Raw genomic sequence first — 26,630 nt, forward strand, 5'->3', positions numbered from 1 at the left:
TACGTTGTTTGAAGTAATTAAGTAAAGATTCTGATTATCCACAAGTACTGTTTAACTGGCAAGCTTCCCATTTTGCTAGTGTGGCCTCCACCACTCTGGCAGTGCTTCTTAGCAGCTGTAGCTGTGGTTAAGACTCAAAGGACTGGAGCAGTGACTCAGTGGTTAAGAGCACTTTTTCCAGAATACCTGGGTTCGATTCCCAGGATTCCCAGCACCCACATGACAGTTCACCGCCATCTCTAACTGCAGTTCTAGGGGATCCAACACCATCTTCTGGCCTCTGCAAGCACCAGGCACCAAACAGCCATACACATAAAAAAAATTTTAATTAAAAATTGGATTCAAGGACTGGATAGTCATATAATGTAGCTCAATGGCAGATGGCTTGTCTATCGATACACAAGATCCTGGGTTCAGACACTAGCAGCACATAAAAACGGAGTAGTGGTGCATGCTTGTAATCCCAGGTGAAGGCAGGAGGAGGATCCGGAGTTCAAGGTCATCCGGAAGTTTAACACCGGCAGAGATAACATGAGACACCCCCACCCCACCCCAGACGCGCTCAATGGTAGAGTGCTTATCTAGCACAGGTGAAGCCCTGGTTCTGATCCTTTACTTGGAAGTTGAGCAAGACATTTGATTTCACTGTGCCTGTTCCCTTGTTTGTAGGTCCAATAAGAATACCATGACTGCCAAAAACTAACACAGAAAGCATCCAGAGTAGTGTGCCTGGTAAGCTGTGACCAGAGCCTTTCCTGTAATGACTGCATGTGACATCTGGCTAAGTGTGAACCCTTTAAAGGCTGGGTATTAAGTACTTGGCATGCATGTGTTTTAATTTATCCTCAACCTGAGGGATGGTTACTTCTGTCATTAATACATGAAGAAACTGGTATGACCTAACTAAGGTGAGACACTTAGGCATTCTTAGACAGACCCTCTGTCCTTCCTATTATACCCCTCCACCACCATTAACAGAAAGGTTGTTTCAAAGAATAAACACAAAATAAAAACCTAGCTTTTGCTAGGCATGGGCTCATTCCCTGTAATCCCAGTATTCAGGAGGCTAAGGTAAGAAGATCACCATGAATTTAAGGACAGCCTGGGTTATAATAAGGTCTTGCCTCAAAAAAAAAAAAAAAAAAAAACCTATCATTTTATGTATAGATATTATCTCTTCATGTAATTCTAAATTCATAAACCGAAGAAACCAAGGCCCCAGAATTAGTATTTTGCCATTTGTATTTATCTGGAATTGCATGATACTGACCAGATTTGTAGATCACTTACTTTGTGGGGAAGGATTCTGAGGTTCCTAATGTGCATTGGTATTATATTATATGGTAAAAACAATACAGACATAAACTGCCCCATTCCAGTTCTAATAACAGCTTAAAGGCTGTTAAGTAGTTTCTTTTATAGCAGAGACTTCTGATCAACTCGTAGCTTTTCATTTTACAAATGAGGCAATACATGTAAGTGATAGGGCTTTAAATTTTCTAAGGTTTTTTACATTATTTACTAAACACTAGCAGTGGGTGTGATGACAGGTTCCCTACCCATGAAAAGCAAGAAGCTACGAAATGTATAAACTAGGCATGGTGTCACCACCTTATAATCCCAGCACTCAGGCAGGCAGCAAGAACAATTTCACTTAGGCCACCCTGGGCTACACAGGGAGTTCCATGCACCTGCCTCAAAAAAATAAAATCTGCTGTAATAAATCTAGAGTCTAGAGATTAAAATACCAGTAACAAAGTGTTCTTACTTGTATCGCGGAGCCTTTCAAATTATTTTGATCAAATTGTACTTTTATATGTGATAATTTAATGGTCTAGGACATAACTCTTTTTGAAATACAGAGAATCCTAGACAGGTGGTACAACACTGAATATTTATTCTAGACAATAGTATGAGAAACACACTTATAAACAGTCCCTAGGAAACAGAAATTTTCCACTTGAGAGTATGGACTCTCCAGCTCTCAGTGCATAAAGAAAAGTGATCTTTAGAGCAACCAGGCATCTGAAGTTTATACTGTCTTCACACATTAAACATGTCTTGAACACATTTTCTTTTAGTGCACTAGGGGAAAAAATAGTATGCTTTTATACAGGTCTCAAGAATTCCTGTTTACACTTTAGATAAAATAAATGGCATGCCTTATTACTAAGAAAATATAGTAAAGGTTTCAAAATACCTGTTTAGTATATATACTAAATATATATATACTGAACTAGATTTGTTAAACTTAATCCCTGCCCTCCAAATGTTCTTTAACTTCTCAAACTATTCTTTATCCTACTGGGTAACATTTTTCATGCACAGTAACATTACGTGCTTGCCCTCTTGAAACATTTAACTTTCAGGGACAGAGAGTACATCCTTAGCACTCACAGGTTTGATCCCACCCCCTCAATAATAATTGGGACATACTTGCATCTGAAGTTTTACTTAATGTAGAAATCCATTTGCACAGCTTTTTAATCTTGGTGAAGAGAACAAGGTACACTCTATGTAACCAAAGAAAAAACTTATTTACCCCTTCTTTTATTCAATCATAGAAGCACACAAAATTCCAATACTTAAGTATCTGTGATGCTTGGGAGATGTATGTGCATGCACATGCATACCCCAGAGACATCTACATAGTTAAGGTAGGTATCTAAGTTTGTACACAGCTGCTGTGATCAGAGATCACATACAATTGGGGAGGTGTCTAATGAAGATACTAAGTGAAAGCTAGGCAAACACCTATAGTTCCAGCACTTGGGAGGCTGAGGAAGGAAGACTGCTGTGAGCTGAGACTAACCTGAACAAAATAGTAAGACCCCCCTCTCCCCCTACCCCACACACACCAATATAAAACAAACAACAAAAGTTAAACAATACACTTCAGAAAAGACATAATACCATGGACCTAGGGAGGACAGATTAAGACTTCCAGGTGGAAAATGTGATTTGTTCTAAGCTTTGTTTTCCAGATAAGGTCTTACTGAAGCCCTGGCCGTCCTGGAACTATATAGACCAGACTTGGAGATCCAAATGCCTCTGCCTCCTGAGTGCTGAGATTAAAGGTGTTTTTTTTTTTTTTTTTTTTTTGGTTTTGGTTTATTGAGACAGGGTCTCTCTGTGTAGCCCTGGCTATCCTGTCACTCACTCTGTAGACCAGGCTGGCTCAGAGATCCACCTGTCTCTGCCTCCCAAGTGCTGGAATTAAAGGCGTGCACCACCATGCCTGGCTTAAACTGTTTATTAACTAAAGGGTTTAAGTGCTGTTCTGAGCTTTAAAAGGAACTATAACTGGCTGGAGAGATGCCTCAGTGATTAAAAGTATTGGCTGTTCATTCTGGGGTTCCAGGTTCAAGTCCCAGCACCCATGTGGAAGCTAACACCAGACTGTAACTCAAGTCCCAAGAGATCTGACTCCCTCTGCAGGCCTCTGTGGGGACCAGGCACTGAAGTGGTACATAGACATGCAGGCAAACATCCACACACGAAAACAAAATTTAAAAAGTAACTAACTGGTATAATTAAAGGTTATTAAAATTTTCAAGTCAAAATAATGAAAGAACTGAGATGAGCTAGAAGGGCAAGGTAAGTACTCTAAAAGATCCCAGGGGAAGGAAGAAAGAGGAGAACTCTGTCTTTAAATTAGAACCCTATTCTAGAATGGACTTCTAAGCAAGGACCTAACATGATCAAAGTAATTCCTTATCATCAAAGGGAACTTAATGCCAAAAGCATTAAGTTATAATCACTTTGGAGAAATTACAGATTTGGGATTTTGTTCATGGTGCTGAAAACAGGAAATAAGCATGTCAGGAACACTCAGCAGATCATAGGTAAATTTCAGTGACTCATAACTCCAAAATATCCAGATACTTGATCTTTTGACTCTCGTAATGAAGGGCTCCTAGAACAATACACATACAATAGCATACCACTTCTTAAAGGTACCTTGAGGCTAATATGAATCGCAACCTCTTAGCAGCAAACTATTGAAGAGATACTAGCCCATTCAAACATGTGGCTCTGGCAGGCCTCGCCCTTCCCTCACAGTCCCTCTGCCTTGCTACAAAACACATTACATTCCTAAAGCTAGCCACCTACGTCTATTTCCTTATTTGGCCACTTCCTCCTCCTGAGGCTGATTACCAAGGTCCAGTTATCAAAGTATTAAACCCTGCTGTGGGATGGTCTGTATGTCAAGTGTGTTGCTGATTGGTCAGTAAATAAATCACTGATTGGCCATTGGCTAGGCAGGAAGTATAGGCGGGACAAGGAAAAGAATTCGGGGAAGTGGAAGGCGGAGAGAGAGAGACACTGCCAGCCGCCATCAGGACAAGGAAGATGTAAGGTACCAGTAAGCCATGAGCCATGTGGCAAAGTAAAGATTAATAGAAATGGGCTAAATATAAGAATAAGAGCTAGACAATGACAGGCCTGAGCTAATGGCCAAGCAGTTTAAATAATGTAAGAGTCTGTATGTTTATTTTATAAGTGGACTCTGAGACTGGCGGGACTTGGTGGTGGGAGCTGGAGAGAAATTCACCAGCAACAAAACCCAGCAATCAGAATCACATGCCCAATTAAAATTAAATACCTCATCCAAACACAGGGTTTCCCCCTTTAACTTTATAAACTGCCATTTGCTTATATGCCACATCTGTCTCCACTCTATCCAGAGGCAGTCCTTTGTCCCTCCAGGACAAATACTCCTTCCCCCTTTCCCTTGTTCCCTTCCCCTTCTCCTTCGTAACCTCCTTTACCACCGCATCCTAGCCCATTCTAACACAGACCTCCCCTTTTTCTCCTCTTAACAATTACACCTGCGAGGTCATTTGCTGCTGTTTTCTGCAAACACTTTAGCTTTTCTTCCCCACTTAATAAAGGATCTCTATGAAAACAGGTGTTTGGGTGTGGTTTGTGCCTAATCCAGGGTCCAGGAGGAAACCCCTACTATTTGAGGGTCTCCTTCAGAACTTATAAATTACCAGGGAATCGTATCTGAGATGAGATTTCCAGGCCCTCCCATAGACAAGCTTTTTAAAAAGGCATCCCAGATGACCCTAACACAGTTGGCCCCTGCGTTCCACTCCAGCCTTTCATCTCCCTAGCTTCAATACCCGCAGGCTCGGCATACCTGCTATCTCAATTATGAAGGCTACATAAACATGCACATTAAACACTTAGCTTTGGCTCTGGCATGACAGAAGCGCTGACAGTCACTCCTCTTACCTAATATGCTACTCAGGATTTAGACACTAGGCTGTCTGTAAAGCAGACAACAGAATGGTTTCCCAGCAGACCGTACAGTCCCTGCTTTGCTGTATTCGTGGGACCCGGCACCTTTGGAACCTGTCCTCTTTCCACTGCCGAGAAGGAGCTGTTACATGGTCCTCTGACACTCAACCCATCCACTTCCAGTACTCTTTCCTCCAACCTTTCTCCTCCCTCATTTTCCACAAGACTTGGGGACAAGATTTTGATAGTTACAAACTGAGGCTCTACACAGAACTGAAGGAGATAAATCAACCTTTCAGTGCCTCTTCTAGTCACTCTTATTCAGGCGCATGTATTCATTACTTGGATGTTACAAAAAAAACCAATTTCTGGGCCAGGGGCCTGGACAATAAGGCAAAATGTTACAAAATGTACAAATGTTATAATTACTTAAATCCATGTTCATTTTTCTCAAATTATTTTTGGATATTCTGTAGGCACTAGGGAACTTTAATAGTTCTGACCAGTAACATAAAACTTACTGCTTTTCCCAAAACAACACCCACAGGCAACAATAGTAAAACAGATTTGTGAATTTTTCATTTATATTTTTGTTAAATATAAACTAGGGTTTAATTCTCAATCTACATAAACAAAATAGTACAGTTTGACAGTGTTCTTTAAATGTCTGGTCATCTTCTACCTTTCCTCTTTTTCTCAATTCATTCTGTCTTGTCTTTACTTATAACATGTGTTTTATCCCATCAACATCATTCTTCAGGATCAATATACTTGGAATTCATTAAGCCTGTTTACAATTTCACAAACTTTAAAATCTGTTGTTCTTACTATACATCCAAAGGCACTACACTGCACTCATTTTTTCTTAGTACCAAAATATTCCATAAAGATCCAATAAAATGGTTTGTCTGTCTAAAATGAAAGAGGAGGCTCTTCAGTGGCTATTAGATTACACACTCACCCTAAGTTAATAACTGATATTTTAACACAACTATGACATTTGCCATTAACTTATGTTACAAGATTATTCTAGGAATCAAAATAGTTTCCCAAAACTTGACAATTGCTATTTCTAAATACTTCACATTTCAACCTCATATATTTATCAGAAAAGAGCTAAACACCTAAAGACATTACAAGAGGCCAAAGTGCATCCGAAACTTCTTTGACCCTGGAAAAAGAGTATTATACTTCCAATGCATGTGTCTAGGTCAGCTGCAGCTGAGTGGCAAGGCTTCCGCTTTAGCATCACAGCTAAATTAACTGGAAACTGCTTCATCTTGTCAAATCAGAGATTCTCTTGCTTCAAGGCTCTTATTTGAGATTTCTTCTTCTGCAAAATTGATTTTTAAAGGAGGAAAATAAGCATTACAAAGAAAAGTAAGAACAATTCCAAGTAATTGCAAATTTCTTGATTTCGAGAAGGCTCACTTTGTGCAACACTCACTAATAAATAATGAATAAAATTACCATTTCTACTGAAATGCCTTTTCTCCAAAAATCAATGCCCTTCTAGAATATTTTTCAAAAAACTAGTGTTTAATTATCATGGGAAAGTCAAAGTGATATGCAAGGAATCAGTATAACAAAGCCTACCTCGGTCCTAAAATACTGAAATATAATTTTAATTCTTTATTATACAACTTTTAAAACATGAAAATAAGAGAATTATAATTAATAAAATGTGCTGATGAGCTGGCTTCAATAACTTATACTAATGTAAGCTGAACTGTGCCCACCAAGAGACTATGACTATATTTGGAAAAAGACTGTCTGTCTCCATGGATATATATAATCATAGGGATTCTGAAAGTACCCATAAAGTGAGGGCTCATTCCTCTTACCCTAGATGAAAGTATAAAGCTTATATTTAGCACATTACCCACCATGATCGTGCAACATTCACTTTGTACTATATTTATGAAAAGGTAAGTGAACAGGAGGAGATTAGAAATAGCCTGGGCTACATGGTAAATTTGAAGCCAGCCTGAACTATACAGTGAGTCTGTGGCTAGCCAGAGGTACAATGCTGAGGTACTGTCTTAGGAAGGGAAAAAAAAGTTGAGAGAATGGTTCACCTAGGGTGTATGCACAGGTCTGGTTAACGCTTACCTTTTAAGTTAGGCAGAAATTCCCTGAGACTACATGGTAACACAGTCCTCAATTTTTGCTCCAGCAGAGAAACTTTAGTTAGTGGTGATACAGACTGTGTTCTTTCATCAAGAGATATGTGGGAAGATGGCTTTGTATAGTCAATAAACAAATCCTGAGTGCCCAAAACAGTATGTGGATCATCCGCTTGCATGTCTTTGGCTACAGGGCTCAATTCTAAGTTGTGTTGTTCAAGTGTCTTGGAATGAGACAGGTGAGATTCTTTCCTTATCTTGTTAAGAGATTTCTTCAGAGTCTCCAAACTACTGAAAACAGCCTTTGAACTGGAATCTACTTCTGCAGTGGCTTGTCTTTTCCCAGCATCACCCGGAAAAGCATCACTGTGCACATAACTATTCGGTTCCAGTCTAAAATTGGTCTCTGAACTAGTAGAACTATTAAGACTTAGGTGACCAACTTCTTCTGGAAGAGTCTCATGCAATATTCCAATGCCACTCAACCTCTGAAAAGAGTCCCATAACAGAGTTTTACGTGTGGAAGGTTCACTGCAAGAAGCCTGTGAGTGGTCCGATACTCGAACAGAGTCCTCTTCACTTCTACCCATCACATCTATTCCACTGCCCATAGCACGGGAGAATGCCTCCATTTGTCCAATGTCTGAAAGCCTGGTGGTTGCACACTCTAAGTCTTGCTCACAAAGCACTTTCTCATTTATCAAGTCAGACTCGTCTTCTGTTGGGGGTTCACCGATCTGACTTGTCAAAGGTTTCTGAGGCACGCTCTTGAGCTGGTCTGGAACAGCTTTCTGTTCAGGCAAGTAGGACTGATCGAAATCTGAGGAAAAAATAGCCATGCTGAGGTCCCTCTGGCTGTGCAGTGCTGGTGAGGACTCTGGTGACATGTCTCTACCTCCGGCGTCTACCAGAATCGCATCTGAACTTCTGTTAGCTCCAGTGTCAGCTTTTCTCCATGAGCTCCTGACTTCAGTTACTAATCAAGGTGGAAAAAAACATCATTTACTATTTACATATTCCCAAAACACAGACATGCAACTAAAATCTTTATTCTGGTGCTGAAAATAAAGCTACTGCCTCAGTCCAAGTTCCATACACACGCCAACAGGATGACAAACCTGAACATCAGGAAACTTCATCTCCAAATGAGCAAACTCAAGTCAGTACACACAACAATAGCTGTTCCTGAAATACACCTCACCTCTACACAATACATGTGATTACATGCATGAAAACCACATTTTCTTGTCCATTCATGCCAGAAATGGGCAAATTTTTTTTTTTTTTTGGATAAAAGATTAGATGCTAATATTTTAGGCTCTGTTGGCTATTTGATCTTCCACAACTCCTCAAATCTGCCACTGTAGCATGAAAATGGCTATAAACAATGTGTCAACAAGTGAACAAGGCTGTGTTAAACATAATTAAACACACACACACACACACACACACACACACACACACACACACACACTGCAGGACCCTATTTACTTCACTGGTTGTCATCCAAAGAACACCAACCTAGGCTGTCTCACTTCAGTATAAATTAAATCAGCAGCAAAGAAGAAACTATATTTAATCACTGAACCCAAACAATCTACATTGGTTAAATAAGGAAGTATGTATCAGACATTTGCCTACACCAACTGTTATGTATTAAGGGGAAGCATTTAACACTATGATTATTTTTGCCAAGGGGTAAAAATCTATGCAAGCAGTGTGATAGTTCTGTATGACTGCTGACTAAAAAACATAATCCCCATACTCACTAAACACATTTGTTTATTTAGAGGGTGTGTGTGTGTGTGTGTGTGTGTGTGTGTGTGTGTGTGTATGCACACATACTATGGTGCATGTATGAAGGTCAGAGGACAACTTCCAAGAGTCCATTCTCTCCTTGCACCCTGTGAAAGATGACTCAACTGGCCCCAGAATTTTTTTTTCAAGTGACCAAATAAAATATTTTGCAGAAAAATAGCCAAGTAACACAATTAAAACAAGATTATAATATCAGGACTGATTATGCTTCTGTGTGGGTACACTGAAGTCACAAAAGATTACTGATGAAAGACTGTTGTATAAATGTGAGTGATCACACTGTATACTTCAACAAAATTCCATTATATCAGAATAAAAAGCGATTGCCAATGAAACAAGAAATAAGGTTGTTTCCAAATAACTGTCAGACCATAAGTGTAATAATGGTGGCAGTGTCTTAGAAAGGGAAACCGGGGCAGAAAGCATTAACTTACTCAAGTTTTCTGGAGTTCGGGGAATTTGTTTCCTGGTTAAGAAAGGATTAGAAATCAGAGTGTCAATTAGCTCCTCCAATTTTACTTCTTTTCCTTCAGAGAGCTGTGGTGAATCAGATAGAACTACTCTGGCAACCTGCAACAGAAAAGAAAAAAAAAAAAAAAAATGACCGAGCCCAGACAGAACTACGACAGAAACTCCAGTAGGAACCGTGAGCACATCACAGCCAGCAGCCCATGACTAGCAGACGGCAGATTAGACAACAATGAAGCTCCTGAGAGGCTGCAGATAGATAGTCCAGGCACCATCCTGCTGTAAAATGGAACACCAGAGTATTGCTTGTTGTAATCTTAAACGGATAATACGAAAGAAGAAAGAACAGGTTAGACTCTTTATACTCTGCCAGGCATAGTGGTGCACAACTTTAATCCCAGCGCTCAGGAGACAGAGGCAGGTAGAGTGAGTTACAGGACATCCAGAGCTACATAGTGAAACCCTGTGAGTGAGTCAGGGAGGGAGGGAGAGAGGGAGAGAGGGAGGGAGGGAGGGAGGGAGGGAAAGGGGGAGAAAGGGAGGGAGGGAGGGAGGAAAGGTGGGGTCCTTTACACACAGGAAGACTTTGTTTTTGTTGTTTTGTTTTTTAAAACAAGGTTTCTTTGTGTAGCTCTGGCTGTCCTGGAACTTACCTGTAATCCCACCATTTCAGAGACAGACAGGAAAACCATCATGAGTTCAAGGCCAGCTAGGGCTACATAAAGAACTTGTCTCAAACCACTAAATATTCATTTTACTTTCAGTCTCATGAGATTTTAGGCTTCTCTTCTTCTATCCCACCCTATTCCATTGTTGATATAAATTCTTTTTATTGTGTTTTGGGGTTTTTTCCTTAATTTTTTATACTTTTTTAGTTTTATGTGTATGAATATTTTTGCCTGCACACATATATGTATATGCACCACATGTACAACTGTTGGATCCCCTCAACTGGGGTAATGGGTGGCTGTGAGCCAAAATGTGGATGCTAGAAATCAAACCTGGATCCTCTGACAGGCAACAAGTGCTCTTACCACTGAGCCATCTCTCAGGCCCATATTTTTTTACTTTGTTTTGTTTGCTGGGACAGTCTCATGTCTCATTGCCTGGAACTCATTATTTAGCAGAGAATGACCTTGAATTCCAGACCTTCCTGCCTCCATTTCCCAAGTGCAATCTAAATTCTATTAAATTGAAAATGTACCTTACTTTCCATAACTAGGAAATTCTGATTTTAAAAGGACTGATCATCTTTTTGGTGTAGTCAATAAAGAGAATTAACAGAATATTAGAGACTTAGAAGCATTCAGAAACCACGAAATTGGCCTCATGCTACAAATAGAATTAATTGGCATTAATCCCATTCCCTGATATTGTACAGTGCTAATTTAGTAAGGTCAAAACTGATAAAGGAGACACTAAAACCCAAATTTATAGTCTAAAGGCTATTTTCAAGTCACTTGGAAATAAATTGTGATACACTATGATTGCTTAATCAAATATTAATTCAAATAATGCTAAATTATAAAACAATCAAGATGGCAACGGTGAAAAGCCTGAGTATTTAATTTGTATAAACTGACCTGTGGGTACTGATCAAGTCATTTGACATAAAAACAGGACTACCTAAGGGAATCAAATTAGAGGCTGGCAAGATAGCTTAGCAGGTAAAGCCACTTGCCACAATGACCTGAGTTTGGTTCCAGGGACCCACAATAGAGAGAACCAACTCCTCCAATAGTCCTCTACCTCCACATACATGCTACAGAATGCATACATGCACGTGCGTGCACACACACACACAAATAAGAACTTTTTCATTTAAAAAAAATTTAAAAAGCCAGAGAGAGGGCTCAGCAGACAAGAGCAGTTGCTCCTGCAGAGAACCCGGGTTTGGTTCCCAGTACCCACACGATGGCTTACAACCATCAGTAACTCTACCTCCAAGGGCTCTGACTTCTTCTGACTTCTTCAGACACTGTACACATGTGATGCACATACATACATGCAGGTAAAACATTCACACATAAAAAATAAAAAAATTTTAAATATTAAAATAATAGCCAGGCAGTGTTGGCACACGCCTTTAATCCCAGCACTCAGAAGGCAGAGCCAGGTGGATCTCTGTGAGTTCGAGGCCAGCCTGGTCTACAGAGCAAGATCCAGGACAGGCACCAAAACTACACAGAGAAACCATGTCTTGAAAAAACAAACAAACAAATAAATAAATAAATAAATAAAATCAAGGACTAGAGAGATGGCTCAGAAACTAAGAGCATGCATTGCTCTTGCAGAGGACCTAGGTTCAGTTCACAGCACCCACATGATGGATCATAACCATCTAACTCCAGTTCCAAGGGATCCAACACCCTCTTTCTGGCCTCCTCTGGCACCAGGCATATAAATGATGCAATACATACATACATACATACATGCAAGCAAACACAAAAGGAATTTAACTAAACAAAAAAAAAAATTTAAAGAAAAGTAAATAACATCTTTAGTCACTTTGGAATATTTAGAAAACAAAGTCAACAAACACTCAATGGTATCACAGAATTTTAGTTCTCATATTTAAAAATAGCTAAGAAACACAAATAAGTATTCAAATAACTATAATTATTGAAGGCATTTACCTGAAAATTTATGTAATGGTTTAATCCATAAACTATTGGATATGTATTATGTTTATACACTGAATGATACTTATTATAGAATGGGAAGTAAAACTATTAATAATATGTCAGTCTTAACTAAATATAAGAAATCTTTTACTTTTTTAAGAAGGCTGATTTTATTTTAGCCTTGAGTTTTATAAAGATTATTTTTACTTTTAATTATGTCTTATGTGCATGCCCATGAGTCCAGTGGCCAAAGAGGCCAGAAGAAAACATCAAACTCACTGAATACTGAGTTACAAGCAGTGGTGAGCCACCCAACCTAGGTGCAGGGAACAGAACTCAGGTCCTCTGCAAGAACAGTGCATGCTCTTAACCACTGGCAATCTCTCCAGCCCCTAGCCTACATTTTTATTATCTGTGACTTCCTTTACTTAAAATTACCCCTGCTACTCAATAACTACTCCATTTCTGATCCCAACACCATTTAGAAAATAACAAATATGAAACATGAAGCTGGGCAGTGGCGGCACACACATTTCATCCCAGCAGAGGCAGGCAGATCTCCGAGTTCAAGGCCAGTCTGGTTTACAGAGTGAGTTCCAGGACAGCCAGGACTACACAGAGAAACCCTGTTTTGTTTTTTTTTTTTTTTTTTTTTTTTTTGGGCGGGGGGGGGGGGGGGGGTTAAATAAATAAATAAGTGTATTTATCAATAATCTTTTTCTAACCTCTTCTACCAGATGATCTTGCTCTTTCCGGAATGGATCACTCTTTGTCACTGGCAGAGAGCCTCTGAATCCACTACTCTGTATGTTCTTTGCAGTATCTGATAAAGGAGAGTCTTCCATGTCAGGGTCTGGCACTTTTCTGGAAGTCATTATGGTTTTCTCTTTGAGAGTTCTCATATTTGGATCCTGAAAAAGAGAGATAAAGTATAACCTTAATGATCATGGCCGATTTTGAAGCTCTCTTCATCCCATGGGTTAAAAGTGGGGCTGTTTTATTTTTTGAGATAGGGTCTTCTTAAGTAGCCAGGCTAATCTTGAATTGCAGTGTAGCCCAAGCTAGCCTTACCTGGAGACACTTACGCTTCAGCCTCTCAAGCACCAGGCTCACAGGAGTGTGTCACCACACTGACAAAAGACAATACTATTTGGAAGTATATGTGCACTGGCAGAGCTAAATAATTTCATATTCTAGGGGCTGGAGAGATGGCTCAGAGGTTAAGAGCACTGACTGCTCTTCCAGAGGTCCTGAGTTCAATTCCCAGCAACCACATGGTGGCTCACAACCATCTGTAATGAGAACTGGTGCCCTCTTCTGGCCTGCAGTCATACATGCTGTATACATAATAAATAAATAAATCTTTAAAAAAATAAAAAATAATAATTTCATATTCTTATTTAGCAATAGAATAGAAAAAGTAAAAAAAATGGGAGAAGCAGCTTTGAATGTAATTAAGTTATGTCACCAAAAATAATATTTTATGATAAATCACTATATTCACAATTAATTAAAACTTTTTAAAGCCAGGCATTAGACAGCTGTGTAATCCCAATATGTGGGAGGCTGAGACAAGAGAATTGCCATGGGTTCAAGATTGGCCTGGCTACACAGTGAGTTCAAGACAAGAGCCTGGGACAATTAGCAAGGCCATGTCTTGCTGTGCAACACTCTTTGTACACTGTAAATATGTATTGCTCTCATTGTTAATAAAAAGCTGATTGGCCAATTGGCTAGGCAGGATTTTCGGGGCAAAGAGAATGCTGGGAAGAAGGACAGAGTCAGAGGAGTCACAAGCCAGACACAGAGGAAGCAGGATGTGTCAACAATGAGGTTAACAAGCCATGAACCATGTAGTAGAACTTAGATAAGAAATATGGGTTAATTTAAGTTGTAAGAGTTAACTAGTAACAAGCCTGAGCTATTGGCTGAGCACTTATAATTAACATTAAGTCTCTGTACATTTATTTGTGAGTGGCTGCTGAGACACAGAGAAATTTGACCTACAGTATCTCACAACAAAAATGAAAATTGTTTTACAATATACCTTTTCAAGTAGTGTGAAACTGTTTGTATCTGACGATGAAGGACACTGTAAGGGGAAAGTTGCAGGGCTGAAAGAAAAAAGACAGCAAACCCAAGTTATGAGTAGGGAGGCATTAACTAACTTGGTGTATCTGAATATCTAAGAAATTGTCTGCCCCGTATCTGTCCATGACGATTTCACTCAATTCGTCCTGGTCATCGAAAGGCAATTTATTCTAGGGAGGTCTAGTGACAATTAGAGCAGTACTTCTGCCCAATCTGTGTATCATTCTCCCAATTAACTCAAACTTTCTTACTTTATAATTTTTGTCAATAATATTTTCACATGGTTAAATGACTTGACACACAACAACTTCAATACAACTTAAAACCAAATTCAACTAACTAGAACTGCATTATTACAATGTGCTCAGCATGTTAATACAATTTCACAGTAGAAGAGACCCTAATATTCTTTTAACCAGATGTGGTAACACACACCTGTAATATCAGATAGCTCACTGGCAAACACTCACCACGTAAACCTGGCAACCTCAGCTTAATCCCCAGATCCCACAGTAGAGCAGAACAGACTCTCAAAAGTTGTCCTCTAACTTTTGCACACAGACACACTTGTGCCCCCACCATACACACATAATAATAAATATTTTTTTCCTTTTAAATATTTATTTTGGTTTATCATGGGGGGGTGGAAGTGTTTTTTAATAGCATCTACAGATTAAAATTCCATAGCAAGAATAAAATGTAAGTATACTGCCCTGCATGAAATCCTGAAAATTCCAGCACCAAGTACTGAATTTCTTTAAAGAATAATATAAAGTCTTTTTAAATATGAAAAAAAGCAACTAGCAGTACACCCACCTAAACCTCCAATGCCAGTGTGTCTGTATTAAATACTCTTTACACTGCTCCCTTTCCAGGCCATGAAAAAACACAATAGAGTAATTAAAATATGTATGTTCATGGATGTACAAGTTTTAATAATAAAAATAGTAATTTGTAAGCTACTAATCTGTTTCAGAGATTAGACACACTAAGGGCTTCTTCTTCCCATGTACAGAGATTCTTATTATTATCATAAAATTTTTAATTTTATGGATCAGAATTTTTAACTAACAAGACGACTTGGTATTTCATGTTGAAAATCAGTTTCTCCTGTGACTCTTGCTCTATGACAACTATGTTACATATGGAATGAAACTGCTCAGAGTTCTCGTTTACCCCATTCTGCCTGTGCCTCAGTCTTTTAGATTCCCCTGCTCCTCTGCACCAATGTTAAAATGCCATGGTATCTTTTCAGGTTAATTAAAAACAAGTTATTTTACACTTTAAAAACCTTAAAAGGAATAACTTTAAAGTAACCCTGGGATATGGATGAATGTGGATGAGGTTGGTATAATGCTCACATAGCATGCACAATCCTCAACACCCCATAAACAGGGTGTAGTGTTAGCCATGTGCCTGTAATTCTAAAACTGTAGGTTAAGACAGGAAGGTCAGAAGTGTGAAGAAGGCACCCGATACCTCATAATGCAAGCTTCATAAGCTGAGTTTGATCCCCAGGACCCATACAAAGGTGGAAAAAGAGACCCAGAAGGTCATCTATCTACTGACTTTCACATGTGTGCTATGGTCCATGCATTTACAACCCAAGTGTGAGAAAATAAAAAGTAAATAAACAAATCAAGAAAACAGCATCACCATTATACACTGGAAATTTTGCAAAAATTGCCATAAAGAGAGTGCTCACAACAACAAAGGAATAACCTACTACTACTGAATATTGATTATTGATTCAAGTACAATGCTATCTCTATCAGCTTACTCTAATCAAAACCAACAATAAAACTTAGGGTGCTCTGATTATCTGTGATGGTAAGTAAATATGAAAAGGCCTAAAAATACTCTAAAAACTGTACTCTTTCTATGCTTTTTAACTGTTACTTTCAATTCATATCATTTTCCCCAATAATCTTCCCTTCACAATTTTCATAGGAAACTTATTTTTATCTGTTTCTCTTCCACTTGGGGAAGTTGGACTAAAGAAATCTACATAAGCCAAACATCAATCAAATAATACATGTGGCTCTGGAGCTCTGGCCCCAAGCTTAAGAGCAGTACACCTCTTGCAGAGGACCCAAGCTCAGTTCTTAGCATACATACTGGGCAGCTCCCAACATGAACCTCTAACTACAGCGGATCTGATGCCCTCTTCTGAACCCCACAGGCACCTGCACTCATGTGCACATACCCATACCCACATAATTAAAACACTAAAAACAAATCTTAAAAAAAAAAAAAAAAAATTGGAGCCGGGCGATGGTGGCACATGCCTTTAATCCCAGCACTCAGGAGGCAGAGGCAGGCAGGTCTCTGTGAGTTCGAGGCCAGCCTGGTCTACAGGGTGAGTTCCAGGATAGGCTCCAAAGCTACACAGAGAAACCGTCGGGGGGGGGGGGGGGTAGCTAGGACTGGCAAGATGGCACAGCAAGTAAAGCCACTTGTTGGCAACCCTGACAACCTGAGTTTGGGCCTTGAACTAATATTGCATGTAGAAGGAAGGAATGAACCAACTCAAAATAAGTGTGAAAAACAATACAAAGGCTGCAGAGATGGTTCCTGGGCTTCCTGCACAAGCTGCAAGACCAGAGTTCAGAGCCTCAACAACCACATAAAAATGTCAGACATGGCAGCCCAAAACCCATAATCCTAGGAGACAAGAGACAGAAGGACCTCAAAGGTTCACTAGCCACCCAACATGGCTGATTTGTGAGATCCGGGTTCAATGAGAGATCCTGTCTCAAAATATATGGTGGGGAGTAATAGAAGAAAACACCTGGTGATGGATGACCTTTGGCGTCCACATATGCACACATACATGGGTGGGCACATGGCACACACACTTGCATACACAAGCATAAAGCACACATATACACATAAATCCAAGTATCTGTTCAGTGTACCTGTTTCACTGTTACATAATAATTCTTACTTGCAATAAAAAATATGTGGATTACGTACATTTAATTCAGAGTTTTTTACTTTTTTTTTTTTTTATTCATGGGGGGTTGTGCATTTCACAACACACATGTGGAAGTCAGTGGACAATTTGGGAGAGTCAATTCTCTCTTTCCACTATGTGAGTCTGAAGGATCAGGGTGGAACTCAGGTCCTCAGGCTTGGTAGTAAAAACCTCTACCCACTAAAGCTCTCTCACTGGTCATCAGTTTCTTACTTTATATCAGGCATTCATTGTAAGAGCTAAAATGGGTTAACAGAAAACAGGCAATAAAGAAAATAGAATTCCTAAAGGAAGTGGTAACAAAATAGGTTTAGGTTTTTCATATTAAATTTGAGATTTGAGTAAATTAGGTTTTTCATATTAAATTTGGGATTTGAGTAAATCAGATGTTTTCTAATATTTTTCCTAAGACTGTTAACTCTATAAAATATCAAAAACTTCGGTATAAGCCTGGTATAGTGGTGTATGCACACCTTTAATCCTAGCACTAAGGCAGACTGGTGTCTGTGAGTTCAAGGTCAGCCTGTATTCCAAGAGAGCCAGAGCTACACAGTGAGACCCTGTCTGAAACAAAAAACAAAAAGAATAAGAAAAAAGCCTTCAATACATGGGCCAGAGAAAGGCCTCGCCCTCTAAGAGCACTTGCTCTTCTTGCAGAGTGTTTGGTTACCAGCACCTACAATGCAGCTCACAACCATAACTTCAGTTCCAGGGAATGTGGCACTCTCTTCTGGCCTCCAAGAGCACAAGGCATGCACTCAGTACACTTACATACATGCAAGCAGAGCGCTCATACACATAATAAAATACAAATTTAAAAAAAAAAAAAACCTTTTATAATACAGATGAAAGCAGCAAGCTGTGCAGGCTACAGAAGGAAAGGGTGGACCAAATGAAGCTACACTAGACTCGGCCATAGCAACGGAAAGCACTAGTCTGTAAGTTCCCTACCAAACCAGATGACCTCAAATGCCCCAAATTTTAGATTCAATAGTTAAGAGTGATTTCAAAAATAGTTCACACACATAGAAAAAAAGGGCAAAAATTCCCAAACTTACCTTATGCAATTTCCAAATCTGTACTTTCTTCAAAACTCAGATGATCCCCATATAACCCAATATTCAAATAAATAGAAGGAAAAAATGCCCAGGCACAGCAAGTACTGAATGTCTTCTGCAACGTGGGTCTGCAGTAGGAAAAACCCTGTCTGGTTGAGAGGAAGAAGCTACATACTATTCTACAGTACAGAAAGTTCTAAACTGCTCAGGATGAGACTCAAATCAATAGTGAGCATAAAAGTCAAATGCTTTACCTGTTGGCTAGATCACACACACCTCCTGGGGTATCAGTTTCTCTTCCGCTACCATTTTCTTGGTTATGTTCTTTATGTGTATCTAAGGAAGTGCAAAAATTATTTTTTAGTTATGTTCGTGTGTGCTAATATTCAAGGACCTCTAGAAATGGTACAACACCTATACTTTCCCTCTGAAACCAAGGTTCAAACGCAAGTTTTGTTAATGTTACATAGGTGCTCTATCATTGAGCTTCATGCCCAATTGTTTAGAATAGCTTCTAAATGAAAAAAAAAAAAAAAAAAAAAAAAAAAAAAACAGAAGGATATTATAAACACGAGTAAGGAGCCAAGGGGATAGCTCAGTGGGTAAAACAACTTGCCATACAAACTGAATACTTGGTTCAACCCCCAGAGCCCAAGGCATAGTGTATCTACAACCCCAGGATCCCTGCAGGAGACAGAGATACAGAAACTGGGGAACTGCAGGTCAACTGGCCTTGCAGAATTATAGAAAAGCAACAAGAGACCCTGCCCCATACTTACACACCCACAGCCACCACACAAGAAAGTTTTTTTGTAAACCTATCTAAGGCCAGTAAGGTAGTTGGCTTAGCAGCTAAGGGCACATGCCACCAATCCTGACAAACTGAATTAGCTTCCCTACACCCACATGAGGAGAAAACTAACTCCCACAAGTTGGATGCCGATTTCCACATGCACTTTGCAGGGGGCATGCATACACAAAATATTTGGGGGAAAAATAACCAACAAATTGTTAAGACAAAGTAATAAAAAAGTAATAGATTGCCTAGTAGCAGGCTTTTATAAAAAGAATGATGGCCGGGTGGTGGTGGTGCACGCCTTTGATCCCAGTACTCGGGAGGCAGAGCCAGGCGGATCTCTGTGAGTTTGAGGCCAGCCTGGTCTACAAAGCGAAATCAAGGACAGCCTTCAAAGCTACACAGAGAAACCCTGTCTCAAAAACAAACAAACAAACAAAAGAATGATGTGGCCAGGCATGGTTCTGTACTTCTACAAGCCCAGCACATGGAAGGTAAAGGCAGGATTCAAGGCCAGCTTCCACTATAGTCTGAGGCCAGCTTGGACTACAAAAAAACCCGTCTTGAAACAAAAAAAAGGGGGTGCTAGATATATGTTGTGCATAGCCCTGAGTTTGATCATCAGCACCAAATTCAGTTATATAATCATGTTTCATTTTAAGTGAATAAATCATGTGCTAATATAAGCAAGCAAAAACAAAAGGTACTTACCATATTTCGATCATTTATGACGTCACTCAGCCTACACATTTTTTTCACCATCCTAGCATTAAACAACTATTTCACTACCACACTAACACAGCAAAGAAATAGAATGTAGAGACTCTGACACCAAGCAGTCAGTCTAGGATAGTGGTGACTGAAGTGCTCTGTTCTACTGCTACAGTAGTATGCCAGAAGTATGTAAGAAAGCAGAGGATATACACCAGTCCCAGAGAAAGAGCGGAAAGAAGACATACAGGCACCAAGAGGGTAGGGTACAGATTTCATTTGCAAGAGCATGGGCCATGGCTTATGGTACTGAGGAGGAGATAACCACCACCGAGACATGACAGGAAAGGAGACTGGCAAATCAAGCCATGGCTATATTACAGATGTGAGATTCCAGGCCCCCCCCCCCTTTTTCAACACATTAACACCTAAGAGTCTTTCCATACTTGAACATTGAACCAAAGTGTCACTACATAAGCCAATGCAAATGCTATGTAAAGATGTTTCCTTCATCTTATGGTAGTATTTTGTTTTTCAAGACAGAGTTTCTGTGTAGCCCTGGCTGTCCTGAAACTCACTCTGTGGACCAGGTTGGCCTCAAATTCAGAGATCCCCTGCTTCTGCTGGGATTAAAGGTGTGCACCACCACTGCCAGGCTCCACCTCAACCTTTTCAAAACCCTCTGCACCTTTGATTATAATGGAATCACAAAACATTCCACAAATGAGAAGAAACACAAATATCACAAAACTAGTAGAAAACCATAAAAACAAACAAATTACTACACACCACTATAAATATCAACTGTTGCTGGTAGGCAGAGCTGAAACTCATCTTTCTGGCAAATAAAGAAGTTTATAACCAAGAGGTGGTGGCTCACACCCATAATCCCAGCACTTAGAAAGCAGAGTTCAGGACTGGAGAAATGGCTCAGTGGTTAAAAGCACTGGCTACTCTTCCAGTGAACCTGGGTTCAATTTCCAGCAACCATATGGCAGCTCACAACTGACTGTAACTCCAGTTCTAGGGCTCCTGACACCCTCACATGGACAAACAGGCAAGCAAAATACCAATGCACATAAATAAAAAGAAATCATTTTTAAAAAGAAAGAAAAGAAGGCTGAGCTCAAGATTAGCTTATGCTACAGAGAGTTTCAGGCCAACATGGACTCCTCCATGTGGAGAGACCCACCAAAGGTAAAACAGCAACCAAATATTGCAATAAGAAGTAAACAACTGCCGGGCGGTGGTGGCGCAAGCCTTTAATCCCAGCACTCGGGAGGCAGAGCCAGGCGGATCTCTGTGAGTTCAAGGCCAGCCTGGGCTACCAAGTGAGTTCCAGCAGAGGCACAAAGCTACACAGAGAAATCCTGTCTCGAAAAACCAAAAAAAAAAAAAAAAAAAAAAAGAAGTAAACAACTGGCCGGGCGGTGGTGGTGCACACCATTAATCCCAGCACTCAGGAGGAAGAAGCAGGTGGATCTCTGTAAATTCCAGGCCACCCTGGTCTACAGAGTGAGTTCCAGGACAGCCAGGGCTACTACACAAAGAAACCCTGGCTGGAAGAAGAAGAGAGAAGAAAGAAGAAAGAAGAAGAAGATGATGATTTGTATATATAAACAAGAATTTAACAGAGATGAAAGACAGAATTAGATGTTCTAGCCACAAGTGATGGCACATACCTGTAATTTCAGCATTTGGGAAACTGAGGCACGAGAATCTCAAGTTTGAGGCTGGCCTGGTATGCAAGTTAGACACTGCCTAAAATAAAATGAGTAACAACAATGACAAAACAGAATCCTAACAGGATTTTTCTGTGGTTTGAAAGAAAATGACCCCCAAAGGGAGTGGCACCATAAGGAGGTGTGGCTTTGTTGGAATAGGTATGGTCCTGATGGAGGAAGTGTGTCACTGTGGAGAAGGGCTTTGAGATTTTATATATACTCAAGCTACACCCAGTGTCTCAGACCACTTCCTGTTGTCTGCTGCTAGAGATGCAGGACTCTCAGCTCCATCACCATGTCTGCCTGCATGCCTCCATGTCCCACTATAATAATGGACTAAACCTCTGAAACTGCAAGCCACCCCATTAACTGTTTCCTTTATAAGAGTTGCCATGGTCATGGTGCCTCTTTACAGCAACAGAAACCCTAACTAAGACAGAGTTCCAGAAGGAAAGGATTTAAAAATGAAAGATGAAGACAGAGATGGCTCAGCAGTTAAAAGTGCTTATTGCTGCAAGACATTTGATTACGCTGTGTAAAGATTTGTCACTCTGATTGGTCTAATAAAAAGCAGAACAGCCAGGGGGCTGGAGAGATGGCTCAGAGGTTAAGAGCACTGACTGCTCTTCCAGAGGTCCTGAGTTCAATTCCCAGCAACCACATGGTGGCTCACAACCATCTGTAATGAGATCTGGTGCCCTCTTCTGGCCTGCAGGCATACATGCAGGCAGAACACTGTATACATAATAAATAAATAAATAAAATCTTTAAAAAAAAAAAAAAAAAAAAAAAAAAAAGCAGAACAGCCAATAGCTAGGCAGGATTTCCAGGCACAGAGGATGCTATGAAGAAGGGCAGGGATGTAGAGAGACAGAGAACAAACAAGACATGTAGGAGAGGTAACAGCCACGAGGCATGTGGCAGCACACAGATAAATAGAAATGGGTTAATTTGAGTATGAGAACTAGTGCTATTGGCCAGGCTTTCACAATAATAAGTCTCTGTGTCATTATTGGGGAGCCAATGGTCCAGTCCCAACTAAAAAAAGTCCAACTACAGCTTATTGCTCTTACAGGACCAGAGTTTGGCTCCCAGTACCCACATGAGGCAGCTCAAAAATGTCTTAACTCTAGCTCTGGAGTATTCGACACCTCTTCTGTCCTCCATGGGCACCCTTATACACATGTTTGCACACACACAAACACACATATATAAAATGTTTAAAAATTAAAGACATGCGATATTAGAAAAGACATAGGAAAACAAATTCTCGAACTTGGAAAATAATGAGCTGCTGGAAAACACACATACACAACCCAAACAGATAAAACAAACCTACATTTAGGCATGTCCCAACAAACCTGCATACTATGAAAAGTCCTATAAGCAACCAGAAATTATAACTTAACTGTACAAATGAATGACAATGAGACAGACGGTCAATATGTCAGAGAGAACAGAAGGCAGGAAACCAGACTTTACCATCCAAGTCTGAGATGATGTCACAGCATTCAGTACTGAGTAAATGCCAGGTTTGCTGTCTCACATCTTTAATCCCAACCCTCAGATAGGCTCAAGCATTCATGTTTTGCAAATGATAGGGTTCTATCCATTTTTCATGACATTTTTGTCACCAAATTTTTTTTTTTTTTTTTTTTTTTGGTTTTTCGAGACAAGGTTTCTCTGTGTAGCTTTGCGCCTTTCCTGGATCTCTCTCTGTAGACCAGGCTGGCCTCAAACTCACAAAGATCCACCTGCCTCTGCCTCCCGAGTGCTGGGATTAAAGGCGTACGCCACCACCGCCCGGCACCAAAATTTTATGCTATATACATTTCACAGTAAAAATAACTGAAGAGCAGGCAAGATGGCTCAGTGGTAAAGGCACTTTACCACCAAGCCTGATTATCTGAGTTTGCTCCTAGGGTCTTACATGGTAAAAAGAGAGAAACTAGTTGTACTATTATATACAGTGAGAAATAAACCAAGTGCACACTTGTACTCCCTGCACTCAGGACAGAGGCAGGAGGACAGCTCCAAGTTCTAGGCCAGCCTGGTCCACACAGTACATTCTAAGTCAGTCAATGTTTTACAATTTACTTTCTTTAAAAGGGACTACGGGGAGCTTACCAACCTGGAAGTGAAGCAGGATACTTTAAAAGTACACTCTTTGCATATACTTCCTCTGACACAGGATCAAACGAAAGGGGAGACATGGGAGGCAAAAGATCCACAGCCTTAAAATACAGAATTCATAATAATAAAGTAAATACTCACAAACAACTACAATGACAAAGCTAAGTTCATCTATGAATGGATTGTTTCCCCTAACAATGAATTACCAAACATTTATCCTGTGACTATTGTATTTCTTTATTGTTATGTGTATGGACGATTTGCCTACATGTACATGCACTATCTATGTGCCTGGTGCCCACGGAGGCCAGAAGAGGGAATCAGATATCCTAAGATAGGAGTTTTAGCTGGTTATGAGCCACCAAGTGGGTGCTAGGACTCAAATCTGGGTCCTCTGCAAGAGCAGCCAGTGGGCTTAACTGATGAGCCATCTCTCCCGGCCCTGCAAACATTTTTTTTTTTAAATCAAAGAATATAATATTTGTATAAAAAAAAGTTTCAAATTTTATTTAATAATATTTTTAACCCTCTGATTTTAAAATGAGTAACTATAAATGATAGTAGCTTGATGAAAAACTATTATATATTTAGGAAATTTATAGAAATTAATTAAAACATTTGAACTGCATAGCAGCAGCTGTCTAGTATGTAGACAGCTTAGGCTCCATATGTTCCAGATCAGCCTGGGATACATATCTACACAACAGGTACCTGTGTCTGAAAACCCAGAGCCAAGCATGGTGATGCAGGCTTATAATTCTAGCATTTGGGAGCAGATGCAGGAGGATCAAGCAGGTCATTTTCATCAACAGCTACACAGCAAGTTGAAGGCTAACCTGCACTACATGAAACTATCTCACACAAAACAGCTTGAGCTAATGATAGCTCAGCAGGTAAAAGCACTTGCCGGGAAGCCTGAGAGTCTGAGTTGAATTCCAGGAACACAGGGGAAAGAGATGGAAAGAACTGACTCCATAAATCATCCTGTGCCCTCAAACATACAATAACATACAATGATTAAAAAAAAAAACCTCTGACTTCAATGTAAACACAATAAATACACTCATACACACAAATTTCTAGGTTATTGTAACATTATAAATTAAAAGACTGTTAAAACTTAAAGACAGAACTGCCAAAATTAAACTCCCCCAAACACAAGTCTACAGTACTTACTGAAGCCCCGCCTTTAACTAGACTGAAAGGAGACAGACCAAGAAATCCTTCCCACTTCTTATGCCATTTTCCTTCCTTTTCAACAGTAGAATGTCTTATTGCAGTGACGTTCTCTTTTAGTTTATGCCTATGATATCATAAGAAATAACTGTATTTGAAGGACAAATAAAAATACAGCACAGTTTAAGACAATAGTATTAGGGCAGAAAAGAATATAAAACAAAGATTAACCATTAAACTACATAGGAACTGAATAAACTTCAAATACAATTTTTCTCCTTTTAAAACAAAAAAGCAATCATACATCTACTACTCTGTTTATTCTAAAAATAAGCTTTTGAGACAGAGTCACATACAGTACAAGCTGGCCTAGGATATTTAGCAGAAAATGGTCTTGAACTCCACACCCTCCTCCCAAGTGCTGGGATTACAAGCTTTTGCCACAAGGCATAGTCCCTGTCTCCCTCAGCCCCCACCCCTCACCCCAGTCTTCACTCTGAATTCTACTCCTACTCGATTAACTCCTAAAAGGAGCCCAAGCTCATGGTCTCCCTATTCAAATGAGAATCTTTTCTCATGTTCAGTTTTCAGGGGAATCTCACTATATAGAGCAGGTTGGCCCCAAACTCACAATCCTTGTGCCTCAACCTCCCAACTACTAGGATTACAGGTGTGTACCGCCATGTATGAGTTCAAGGTTAACCTGTTCTACATAGTTGAGTTCTAGCCAGCCAGGCCTACAAAGTGAGACTCTGTCTCAAAAACAAAAAGAATTATCATAAGGCAAATAATTTATTCCAAAAAAAGATAAAAACTATATTACTTGTCCTGTTATCTCACATGTCTCTCTGGAAATTCATTCCATATAAGACTCTTAAATACCAGTATTTCTTAACTTATTTGCCAAAGCTGAAGAATTATATACAACTTCTGCTGGGAAAACCACCCTATCCACCCGATAGTAAAATAACAAAAGATCGTTCTGTATACCTCATATGTTTCATATCTGATAATCTTTCCCTCTGAAATTTGGTTTCTTTTTCAAGGTACTGAAGGTCTATTGTCAATCTTGCTTGGCCAGCCTTACAATGTTCATATTTCATTACTTTCAAGACTTCATTTAACAACTGAATAATTGTTAAAAGGTTCAATTTTCCAGCCTCATAAACATTTCCCATCTGCAACTAAAGATTCAGAAGGAGAAAAAAAAGCAAAATCTGTAGGTTCTTATGGTAATAAACTGTCACATACTTATGCTTTTCACTATTATAACATTAGTTTAAGAAATAAATCAATTACCACCAAACATAAAACTATATAATTTCAATCCAATGAAAACTATCAAAGAATTCACACATCCTTTTTCTATTATGCAAAAAGCTAAAAGAAAATAAATACAAATAGATGGAAAGAAAAATAAATAGAGGGGCTGGAGAGACGGCTCAGCAGTTAAGAGCACTTGGTGCTCTAGCAGGACTGAGTTCAGTTCCCAGCACCCACATGGCACCTTACAACTGTCTCTCCTTCATGTTTGTCCTGGGAAACCAGATGCCTCCCTCTTCTGGCATTTTTGGGCACCAAGTGTACATGCAGTGTGTACACACACACACACACACACACACACACACACACACACACACCACACACTCCCACCAGAGGCAAACACTCATTCCCATAAAAA

General features: G+C 39.7%; 1 protein-coding gene and 1 non-coding gene across 2 annotated transcripts in view; both read right to left on the bottom strand.

The window, feature by feature from the left end:
* Nucleotides 1-5,715: 5,715 nt before the first annotated feature.
* The window catches only part of Haus6 (HAUS augmin like complex subunit 6), a 36,803-nt gene continuing 15,888 nt past the window's right edge, over nucleotides 5,716-26,630 (bottom strand). The window contains 9 exon segments of the mRNA XM_059254506.1: nucleotides 5,716-6,580; nucleotides 7,360-8,349; nucleotides 9,626-9,761; nucleotides 13,009-13,194; nucleotides 14,331-14,397; nucleotides 18,664-18,745; nucleotides 23,772-23,874; nucleotides 24,950-25,076; nucleotides 25,940-26,133. Coding sequence (XP_059110489.1) covers nucleotides 6,531-6,580; nucleotides 7,360-8,349; nucleotides 9,626-9,761; nucleotides 13,009-13,194; nucleotides 14,331-14,397; nucleotides 18,664-18,745; nucleotides 23,772-23,874; nucleotides 24,950-25,076; nucleotides 25,940-26,133 — 1,935 coding nt within the window. The 3' untranslated portion in view covers nucleotides 5,716-6,530.
* On the bottom strand, nucleotides 14,475-14,605 carry LOC131905422 (small Cajal body-specific RNA 8). The gene has a single exon (XR_009377934.1). It is a non-coding gene; the product is annotated as a small Cajal body-specific RNA 8 (non-coding RNA).

Source organism: Peromyscus eremicus, chromosome 2, assembly GCF_949786415.1.
Source record: "Peromyscus eremicus chromosome 2, PerEre_H2_v1, whole genome shotgun sequence".
Lineage (NCBI taxonomy): Eukaryota > Metazoa > Chordata > Mammalia > Rodentia > Cricetidae > Peromyscus > Peromyscus eremicus.